This window comes from Schistocerca piceifrons, chromosome 2 (assembly GCF_021461385.2).
Source record: "Schistocerca piceifrons isolate TAMUIC-IGC-003096 chromosome 2, iqSchPice1.1, whole genome shotgun sequence".
Taxonomy (NCBI): domain Eukaryota; kingdom Metazoa; phylum Arthropoda; class Insecta; order Orthoptera; family Acrididae; genus Schistocerca; species Schistocerca piceifrons.
This window is the reverse complement of record NC_060139.1, coordinates 1,095,180,398-1,095,192,515: the sequence shown is the minus strand read 5'-3', so window position 1 is coordinate 1,095,192,515 and position 12,118 is coordinate 1,095,180,398. Positions and strand designations below refer to the sequence as shown.

At 41.1% G+C, this 12,118-nt stretch overlaps 1 protein-coding gene across 1 annotated transcript in view; it reads left to right on the top strand.

The window, feature by feature from the left end:
• Positions 1-12,118, top strand: part of LOC124776157 (Down syndrome cell adhesion molecule-like protein Dscam2) — a 111,552-nt gene that overhangs the window by 49,981 nt on the left and 49,453 nt on the right. Inside the window, exon 5 of the mRNA XM_047250997.1 lies at positions 984-1,082. Within this exon, the coding sequence (XP_047106953.1) occupies positions 984-1,082 (99 nt within the window). The remainder of the gene's footprint in view (positions 1-983; positions 1,083-12,118) is intronic.

Sequence of the window (12,118 nt, the reverse complement as noted above, 5' to 3'; positions counted from 1 at the left end):
GTTTCATTTCTATGAATGCTTTTGTATTGAAAGAGTCAGTTGGTAATTACACAGTGCTTTGACAGTTGTACAGGTGGTGCCCAATTGCAAGTAAATACTACTGCCTCTTGGGGCATTCTATTTGTGCCCTCTGCTATGTTGGTTATAAATTATTTTACTATTGTTATAATTGATTTTCATGTCTACATTCAAACTTGTTTTTTCAATTCTTTCCATTAAGTTTTCCCAGCAGGAGCAGTCTTCAGCAAGATGAAGGTTCAGGCATATTCAATTAAAATAATTGGCATCTTCAACTTCCCAGTTCAGGGAACCAAAAACTTCCTGTAGCATTACTGGGAATGGTTTTGGTGACATTGACTCTCCTTGTCCAATTCCTTTTTCAATTTTGAATTTAATACTGTTCTGATAAATGTCTGTTGCAAGTGATAGTAATCATATCTATATTTTTTAGTGTGCTAATGTAGATTGAATCAGAGTCTGTTTTTCTCAAAAACTGTTACTGCAGATTTTGTTGAATTTGAGTCTAAGGCTTTCTCAAACTCCCTGAGTCCCCAGAAAAATGGTAATTCATACTCATCACTATTTTTTTGAGACTTTATTTAATAGTTGGTCTTTGTGATAATCTGATGAAAAAGGAACCATAATGTACAGGAAAGCTCAGGAAAGAACCACTCTCTGAAAGAATGTGAATGCAATCATCATGTCAGGAGGTGGCTCACAAAGTATTTGCTGTAATAGAAAGAATCAGTTATTTGCTCTCAAGCTAATAGCTTTCAGACAAAGTGTGTGTAATATGAGAAAATCTGAATTGTTAGACATTGTACAAGTCATGTGAATAATGAATCAATTGTTAGTAATCAAACTAAAGATACAAATTTCTCTCTTTCCATAATATATTATTGCTTCACAATTACAATCTCTAATATTTGTTGTAAGGATCTTTACATGGGAAGCTGTCAGTAAGCATGATGTGTTTTTCTCAGTTCCTCCCACACCAGGTGATCTACAAGTTACTTCCGCAAGCATTTCAAGCATTCTGCTTCAGTGGAACATCTCTTTGGCAATTAATAACGTTATTCAAGGTAAGTATAATCACACAAATTTATTAAAATGTGTCTAAACTAGCAGTACATATAATGACAACAACGCAAATAGTCAATTTTTGACAATGTAATGTAACTGAATAGATAAAAAAGATCTACTCACCAAGTAGCAGCAGGACAACACACATATAAAAAAGGGTTTCACGTAAACAAGCTTTTGGGGCCGGTAGCTCCTTCTTCCAGCAGGAGGACTGCAGGGGAAGAAAGAGGGGTGAACAGAAAGAAACTCGTGACACTGGATTCTGGGGACTTTTCCAAACTCTACCCCTTTTCCTAAACCTCTCCTGTTCCTTTCCATTCACACCTCTTCCTTCTTTTCACACTTTTTGCTAGAAGAAGGAGCCACTAGCCGCTTACTGCATAAGTAAAATGTTTTCTTTTATGTGTGTTGTCCTGCTGCCGCTTAGTGAGTAGATTGTTTATCTATCCAAGTACTTATAACTAGTTTCTGCAATGATAATTTTTTCTATGACACACCACTAAGAAACTTAAAGCAGACAAAAAGATATGTTACATATTGGATAAGTTATGATAAGTACTACACTGCTCTTTAATTATGAAAACATAGACCATTAATTTTTTACAAAGCATACAACTTTGGTAAAGATGTTACAGTTAAAAGATGTGTTATAAGAACTTGCAGGATAAAGAACACTTACTATAGTGCTGATGAGTTATACCAAAAATATCAAAACAAAGTGGTAAATGAACATAAAGGGAGAGTGATGGTGAGAGGTGTCACAAGTTGCACCAAACTAAATTACACCTAAAAATGTTGCTACAGTTAAATTCAAAATTGTAATGAAAGAATTATTTGCTCCTATAATTTACAAATAATGAGACATGTTTCTACAGAATGACCTACAGGAAACTGTTTTTTTTTAGATTGGCCAGCGCACTATTGTCAGTGGTGGGATGGAGATAGCATGTATGTAATTCATGTTGGGACTGATTGCCAATTCAGTAGCAACAGAAAGCGGACTATAGAGTGTTGCACATTCACATACAATTCCTTCATCATAAGTGTTGATTCAACATGGCAGATGTTTCATCTTCATTTTAATTACACAGCTCTCAATCACAATATGATCTCAATGATGGGTTACAGCTTCCAGACCTACAGGATAGATTCTTAAAAAGAAGGTGGGATGTCCTGTTAAAGTGGCAGGGAGTATATAGCATTGCCATTGTGAGAGAGACAATCATCAAATGTCTGAGATTGTCCACAATAAACATACGCACTGTGTTTAGATGAACATTGAGTCTGTGAGAAAAAAATTATGTTAGTATGTTACGATTTATACACTGATGTGACAAAAGTCATGGAATATCTTCCAATGACATGTAGGGCTCCTTTTGTCCAGCATAGTGCAGCAACTCAACATAGCATGGACTTAATAAGTCATTGAAAGTCCCCAGCAGAAATATAGAGCCATGCTACTTCTACAGCTGTCCGCCATTGCGAAAGTGCTGCCTATGCAGGATTTTGTGCACAAACTGATGTCTTGATTCAGCCCCATAAATGTTCAATGGGATTCATGTTGGGTTGATCTGACTGACCAAATCTTTTGCTCGGAGTGTCCAAAATGTTCAATCCAATCTCAAAAAATTGAGGCTTGTGAGATGGCGCATTGTCACCCATAGAAATTCCACCATTGTTTCAGAACATGAAGCCAATGAATGGCTGCAGATTGTCTCCAAGTAGTCAAACATAACAATTTCCAGTCGATGGTAGTTTAGTTGGACCAGAAGACCCAGTTCATTCCATGTAAACAGAGTCCACACCATTATGGAGCCACCACCCCCTTAAACAGTGCCTTGTTGTCAACTTGGGTCCATGGCTTCACCTTGTCTGCACTACACTTGAACCCTAGCATCAGCCCATACCAAATGAAATTGTGACTCATCTGAGCAGTTGTATAGGGTCCAGCCGATAGGTCAGGAGCTCAGGCAAACTCGTACTATTAGCAAAGGTACTCACATTGATCATCTGCTGTCACAGTCAATTAATGCCAAATTTTGCTGCACTGTCCTAACAGATACATTTATCGTACATCCCACATTGATTTTTGCAGTTATTTCATGCAGGGTTGGTTGTATGTTAATAATGACAGCTCTACGCAGATTTTGCAGCCCTCAGTCATCAAGTGAGGTCGTTGGCCACTCTGTTGCCCATGGTAAGAGGTGATGGCTTAAATTTGGTGTTCTCAGGATACTCTTGACACTGTGGGCCTTGGAGTACTGAATTCCCTAATGATTTCTGAAATGGATTGTCCCATGTATCTAGCTCCAACTGCCATTCCATATTCAAAGTTAGTTAATTCCTGTCATGCTGCCATAATCATCTTTCACATGAATCACATGAGAGAAAATGACAGCTCTGCCAATGCAGTGCCCATTTATACCTTGCATATTCATTGCTACTGCCATTTGCATATGGGTGTATCACTATACCATGACTTTTGTCAGCTCAGTGTAATTCCATACTTATAAAATGCTGGAGATTCACTAAATTGAAGGCAGGGATGTTGTTAGCTGCATATCATATACAGGGTGTTACAAAAAGGTACGGCCAAACTTTCAGGAAACATTCCTCACACACAAAGAAAGAAAATATGTTATGTGGACATGTGTCTGGAAACGCTTACTTTCCATGTTAGAGCTCATTTTATTACTTCTCTTCAAATCACATTAATCATGGAATGGAAACACACAGCAACAGATTGTACCAGCGTGACTTCAAACACTTTGTTACAGGAAATGTTCAAAATGTCCTCCGTTAGCGAGGATACATGTATCCACCCTCCGTCGCATGGAATCCCTGATGCAGCCCTGGAGAATGGCGTATTGTATCACAGCCGTCCACAATACGAGCACGAAGAGTCTCTACATTTGGTACCGGGGTTGCGTAGACAAGAGCTTTCAAATGCCCCCATCAATGAAAGTCAAGTTGAGATCAGGAGAGCGTGGAGGCCACGGAATTGGTCCACCTCTACCAATCCATCGGTCACCGAATCTGTTGTTGAGAAGCGTACGAACACTTCGACTGAAATGTGCAAGAGCTCCAGCGTGCATGAACCACATGTTATGTCGTACTTGTTAAGGCACATGTTCTAGCAGCACAGGTAGAGTATCCCTTATGAAATCATGATAATGTGCTCCACTGAGCGTAGGTGGAAGAACATGGGGCCCAATCAAGACATCACCAACAATGCCTCCCCAAACGTTCACAGAAAATCTGTGTTGATGAAGTGATTGCACAATTGCATGCGGATTCTCATCAGCCCACGCATGTTGATTGTGAAAATTTACAATTTGATCATGTTGGAATGAAGCCTCATCCGTAAAGAGAACATTTGCACTGAAATGATTGACACATTGTTGGATGAACCATTCACAAGAGTGTACCCGTGGAGGCCAATCACCTGCTGATGGTGCCTGCACATGCTGTACATGGTACGGAAACAACTGGTTCTCCCGTAGCACTCTCCATACAGTGACATGGTCAACGTTACCTTCTACAGCAGCAACTTCTCTGAACCTGACATTAGGGTTATCGTCAACTGCACGAAGAATTGCCTCTTCCATTGCAGGTGTCCTCGTTGTTCTAGGTCTTCCCCAGTCGCGAGTCATAGGCTGGAATGTTCCATGCTCCCTAAGACGCCAATCAATTGCTTCGAATGTCTTCTTGTCAGGACACCTTCGTTCTGGAAATCTGTCTCGATACAAGCGTACCGCATCACGGCTATTGCTCCGTGCTAATCCATACATCAAATGGGCATCTGCCAACTCCGCATTTGTAAACATTGCACTGACTGCAAAACCACGTTCGTGATGAACACTAACCTGTTGATGCTACGTACTGATGTGCTTGATGCTAGTACTGTAGAGCAATGCGTCGCATGTCAACAGAAGCACCAAAGTCAACATTACCTTCCTTCAATTGGGCCAACTGGCGGTGAATTGAGGAAGTACAGTACATACTGACGAAACTAAAATGAGCTCTAACATGGAAATTAAGCGTTTCCGGACACATTTCCACATAACATCTTTTCTTTATTTGTGTGTGAGGAATGTTTCCTGAAAGTTCGGCCGTACCTTTTTGTAACACCCTGTATACTGATAGTCCACTGTAACATTGCATTTCTTTCCTTGGTTCACATGTGGCAGCAGTAACTGTGAAAAGACAGAAATTTAATTATGTGGTAAAAGGAAATTATTGATAGTTCATGTATTTGTGTGCTGTGTAATAGTGCAACCAATACATTGAGTGCAAATATTAATCTGATTTCTGCATGTTATAATATTTCCATACTTCTGTTGTGCCATATTCACTGAACTGTGAACATCATGGTTATGTACACGAAAGAACAGTCAGTAGACTACTGTGATTTTGACTGCCGAAGTGATTAAGATTTATATATGAGAACAGCTTGTGAACAGTACAGGCAAATTTAAGAAAAGATTGATTTTTACCAGAACTATGGTACCTTAGTACAATAGCACCCATTCATTCCCATCTTGTCAAACTTTCTATTTTACTGAAACATTTGAGTATATCTACAGACAGCAGTGCCATGGACAGAAGGTCATCCTGTGGATAAGCTTTGTGTAGGTGGTACAGGCTACAGTCATGAAGCATAAACATTTTTATCGCCTACCAAATGTACCATTATCCCACCTGGGGTGCTTACAGTGTCAGTTTCTTAGATCACTCTGTATAAATTAATAGAGTCCCACATTACTGCATGGTAGACACACACATGAAGAGTGCAGATGTGAAATGTTCTAAGGGCCAAATTCCACATTTGTCAGGATAGTGAGGAAACAATCTATCCCTTTTTCAAAATAATATTTGTATCCAAAAAACTGAGAAAGTATTATGATACCACAGAATTGTGCTGCTGACCACTTCATGACAAAAAGTAAAGAGACACATTAGAAAACAAGTTAGTAACAGCATTCTAGGTAACATATCAGGGAACTGACTGATTCTAAGTGTCAATAAAAAAGTTTTTGTTCCAAGTGCCATTAACACTGAGGCGCTACTTTTTTTTGATGATTTGTTGTTGTTGTTGTGGTCTTCAGTCCTGAGACTGGTTTGATGCAGCTCTCCATGCTACTCTATCCTGTGCAAGCTTTTTCATCTCCCAGTACCTACTGCAACCTACATCCTTCTGAATCTGCTTAGTGTATTCATCTCTTGGTCTCCCTCTACGATTTTTACCCTCCACGCTGCACTCCAATACTAAATTGGTGATCCCTTGATGCCTCAGAACATGTCCTACCAACCGATCCCTTCTTCTGGTCAAATTGTGCCACAAACTTCTCTTCTCCCCAATCCTATTCAATACTTCCTCATTAGTTATGTGATCTACCCATCTAATCTTCAGCATTCTTCTGTAGCACCACATTTCGAAAGCTTCTATTCTCTTCTTGTCCAAACTATTTATCGTCCATGTTTCACTTCCATACATGGCTACACTCCATACAAATACTTTCAGAAAGGACTTCCTGTCACTTAAATCTATACTCGATGTTAACAAATTTCTCTTCTTCAGAAACGCTTTCCTTGCCATTGCCAGTCTACATTTTATATCCTCTCTACTTCGACCATCATCAGTTATTTTGCTCCCCAAATAGCAAAACTCCTTTACTACTTTAAGTGTCTCATTTCCTAATCTAATACCCTCAGCATCACCCGACTTAATTAGACTACATTCCATTATCCTTGTTTTGCTTTTGTTGATGTTCATCTTATATCCTCCTTTCAAGACACTGTCCATTCCATTCAACTGCTCTTCCAAGTCCTTTGCTGTCTCTGACAGAATTACAATGTCATCCGTAAACCTCAAAGTTTTTATTTCTTCTCCATGAATTTTAATACCTACTCCGAATTTTTCTTTTGTTTCCTTTACTGCTTGCTCAATATACAGATTGAACAACATCGGGGAGAGGCTACAACCCTGTCTTACTCCCTTCCCAACCACTGCTTCCCTTTCATGTCCCTCGACTCTTATAACTGCCATCTGGTTTCTGTACAAATTGTAAATAGCCTTTCGCTCCCTGTATTTTACCCCTGCCACCTTTAGAGTTTGAAAGAGAGTATTCCAGTCAACATTGTCAAAAGCTTTCTCTAAGTCTACAAATGCTAGAAACGTAGGTTTGCCTTTCCTTAATCTTTCTTCTAAGATAAGTCGTAAGGTCAGTATTGCCTCACGTGTTCCAGTGTTTCTACGGAATCCAAACTGATCTTCCCCGAGGTTGGCTTCTACTAGTTTTTCCATTCGTCTGTAAAGAATTCGTGTTAGTATTTTGCAGCTGTGACTTATTAAACTGATAGTTCGGTAATTTTCACATCTGTCAACACCTGCTTTCTTTGGGATTGGAATTATTATATTCTTCTTGAAGTCTGAGGGTATTTCGCCTGTTTCATACATCTTGCTCACCAGATGGTAGAGTTTTGTCAGGACTGGCTCTCCCACGGCCGTCAGTAGTTCCAATGGAATATTGTCTACTCCGGGGGCCTTGTTTCGACTCAGGTCTTTCAGTGCTCTGTCAAACTCTTCACACAGTATCATATCTCCCATTTCATCTTCATCTACATCCTCTTCCATTTCCATAATATTGTCCTCAAGTACATCGCCCTTGTATAGACCCTCTATATACTCCTTCCACCTTTCTGCTTTCCCTTCTTTGTTTAGAACCGGGTTTCCATCTGAGCTCTTGATATTCATACAAGTGGTTCTCTTATCTCCAAAGGTCTCTTTAATTTTCCTGTAGGCGGTATCTATCTTACCTCTAGTGAGATAGGCCTCTACATCCTTACATTTGTCCTCTAGCCATCCCTGCTTAGCCATTTTGCACTTCCTGTCGATCTCATTTTTGAGACGTTTGTATTCCTTTTTGCCTGTTTCACTTACTGCATTTTTATATTTTCTCCTTTCATCAATTAAATTCAATATTTCTTCTGTTACCCAAGGATTTCTACTAGCCCTCGTCTTTTTACCTACTTGATCCTCTGCTGCCTTCACTACTTCATCCCTCAAAGCTACCCATTCTTCTTCTACTGTTTTTATTTCCCCCATTCCTGTCAATTGCTCCCTTATGCTCTCCCTGAATCTCTGTACAACCTCTGGTTCTTTTAGTTTGTCCAGGTCCCATCTCCTTAAATTCCCACCTTTTTGCAGTTTCTTCAGTTTTAATCTACAGGTCATAACCAATAGATTGTGGTCAGAGTCCACATCTGCCCCTGGAAATGTCTTACAATTTAAAACCTGGTTCCTAAATCTCTGTCTTACCATTATATAATCTATCTGATACCTTTTAGTATCTCCAGGGTTCTTCCATGTATACAACCTTCTTTCATGATTCTTAAACCAAGTGTTAGTTATGATTATGTTGTGCTCTGTGCAAAATTCTACCAGGCGGCTTCCTCTTTCATTTCTGTCCCCCAATCCATATTCACCTACTATGTTTCCTTCTCTCCCTTTTCCTACACTCGAATTCCAGTCACCCATGACTATTAAATTTTCATCTCCCTTCACAATCTGAATAATTTCTTTTATTTCATCATACATTTCTTCAATTTCTTCGTCATCTGCAGAGCTAGTTGGCATATAAACTTGTACTACTGTAGTAGGTGTGGGCTTCGTATCCATCTTGGCCACAATAATGCGTTCACTATGCTGTTTGTAGTAGCTTACCCGCATTCCTATTTTCCTATTCATTATTAAACCTACTCCTGCATTACCCCTATTTGATTTTGTGTTTATAACCCTGTATTCACCTGACCAGAAGTCTTGTTCCTCCTGCCACCGAACTTCACTAATTCCCACTATATCTAACTTCAACCTATCCATTTCCCTTTTTAAATTTTCTAACCTACCTGCCCGATTAAGGGATCTGACATTCCACGCTCCGATCCGTAGAACGCCAGTTTTCTTTCTCCTGATAACGACATCCTCTTGAGTAGTCCCCGCCCGGAGATCCGAATGGGGGACTATTTTACCTCCGGAATATTTTACCCAAGAGGACGCCATCATCATGTAATCATACAGTAAAGCTGCATGCCCTCGGGAAAAATTACGGCTGTAGTTTCCCCTTGCTTTCAGCCGTTCGCAGTACCAGCACAGCAAGGCCGTTTTGGTTATTGTTACAAGGCCAGATCAGTCAATCATCCAGACTGTTGCCCTTGCAACTACTGAAAAGGCTGCTGCCCCTCTTCAGGAACCACACGTTTGTCTAGCCTCTCAACAGATACCCCTCCGTTGTGGTTGCACCTACGGTACGGCTATCTGTATCGCTGAGGCACGCAAGCCTCCCCACCAACGGCAAGGTCCATGGTTCATGGGGGGTTTTTGATGATACAAGTGCAGAAATACAGCAGCTGTGTCTTAACTAGTAAAACTGTAGTCAATAACAGTCATTTCAAATTTTTGTGTAAGATAATAACAAAATTAAATTCAGGAAAAAATAGTTCAGTATTGTCTTTTACTGCTTACACATTTTCATTCTTGGGATGAGATGTTCCAAAGTTTTAACAGTAGACTCCCTGTGTTGTTGAGGAAGAAATTACTTTGTCTGTTCACTTCTCTAATGTATTACTATTTCTGAAACCAAAATAAGATGTTTTATTGATAAAAACAAAATATTAAATGCACTCTGATTTCCACACAAACTGTGCATCAACTAAATGGAGGAGAACTTGATGCTTGACACTTGGATATCCAAATTTAAGCACTGTTTGGCACAAAAATCATGCACCACCTAGTAACGAATGTTTTAAATATTTCCTCCCTTATTTATTACTTGGGATAAGTCCAGGAACATGCGACAGAGAACCAAGAACACAATAACATTGGAAACACATTTTAAACAATGAAAATCACCAAACAGCTGTGTGATTTGAGAAGTTATTTTGTCTTTAAATATGTCTGCTTGTGTCTGTATATGTGTGGATGGGTATGTGTGTGTGTGCGAGTGTATACCCATCCTTTTTCCCCCTAAGGTAAGTCTTTCCGACTTCTTACCCTCTCCCTTAAAACCCACATCCTTTCGTCTTTCCCTCTCCGTGCCTCTTTCCTGATGAGGCAACAGTTTGTTGCGAAAGCTTGAATTTTGTGTGTATGTTTGTGTTTGTTTGTGTGTCTATCGACGTGCCAGCGCTTTCGTTTGGTAAGTCACATCATCTTTGTTTTTTATATAGGTTGATAGAAACACAAACAAACACATACATACACACAAAATTCTAGCTTTCGCAACCAATGGTTGCTTCGTTAGGAACGAGGGAAGAAGAGGGAAAGACGAAAGGATGTGGGTTTTAAGGGAGAGGGTAAGGAGTCATTCCAGTCCCGGGAGCGGAAAGACTTACCTTAGGGGGAAAAAAGGACAGGTATACACTCGCGCGCACACACACACATATCCATCCGCACATACACAGACACAAGCCTTTTTTGCTGGAAAGGTTGTGAAGGGTGAGTGAGTTGCCTTTCCGGAGGTGGGAAACCAGGAGATTGGATAATTTTTTGAGGTGGAGGGTGGCATGCTGTTCTAATTTGCAGTTGGCCTGTAGGAGGCTGCTTTGACCAGCCGGTGTGGATGCGGGAGAGGAAAGATTGAGGACTTTTATTAAGGACACCAACCACTTTCTCGAACGCCTGGAATCGTTACCCAATTTGTTACCCCCCGGAAACCATCCTTGTAGCCATTGATGCCACTTCCTTATACACAAATATTCCGCACGTCCAGGGCTTCGCTGCGATGGAGCACTTCCTTTCACGCCGATCACCTGAAACCCTACCTAAAACCTCTTTCCTCATTACCTTAGCCAGCTTCATCCTAACAACTTCTTCACTTTCGAAGGCCAGATATACCTACAATTAAAGGGAACAGCCATGGGTACCAGGATGGCCCCCCTCATATCCAACCTATTTATGGGTCGCTTAGAGGAAGGATTCTTGGTTACCCAGGCCTGCCAACCCAAAGTTTGGTACAGATTTATTGATGACATCTTCATGATCTGGACTCATAGTGAAGAAGAACTCCAGAATTTCCTCTCTAACCTCAACTCCTTTGGTTCCATCAGATTCACCTGGTCCTGCTCTAAATCCCATGCCACTTTCCTTGACATTGACCTCCATCTGTCCAATGGCCAGCTTCACACATCCGTCCACATCAAACCCACCAACAAGCATCAGTACCTCCATTATGACAGCTGCCACCCATTCCATATCAAACGGTCCCTTCCCTATAGCCTAGGTCTTCGTGGCAAACGAATCTGCTCCAGTCCGGAATACCTGAACCATTACACCAACAACCTGAAAACAGCTTTCGCATCCCGCAGCTACCCTCCCAACCTGGTACAGAAGCAAATTACCAGAGCCACTTCCTCATCCCTTCAAACCCAGAACCTCCCACAGAAGAACCTCAAAAGTGATCCACTTGTGACAGGATACTTTCCGGGACTGGATCAGACTCTGAATGTGGCTCTCCAGCAGGGATACGACTTCATCAAATCCAGCCCTGAAATGAGATCCATCCTTCATGAAATCCTCCCCACTCCACCAAGAGTGTCTTTCCGCCGTCCACCTAACCTTCGTAACCTCTTAGTTCATCCCTATGAAATCCCCAAACCACCTTCCCTACCCTCTGGCTCCTACCCTTGTAACTGCCCCCAGTGTAAAACCTGTCCCATGCACCCTCCCACCACCACCTACTCCAGGCCTGTAACCCGGAAGGTGTACACAATCAAAGGCAGAGCCACATGTGAAAGCACCCACGTGATTTGCCAACTGACTTGCCTACACTGTGAAGCTTTCTATGTGGGAATGACCAGCAACAAACTGTCCATTCGCATGAATGGACACAGGCAGACAGTGTTTGTTGGTAATGAGGATCACCCTGTGGCTAAACATGCCTTGGTGCACAGCCAGCACATCTTGGCACAGTGTCCGTGTTATCTGGGTTCTTCCCACTAACACCAGCCTGTCAGAACTCCGGAGATGGGAACTTGC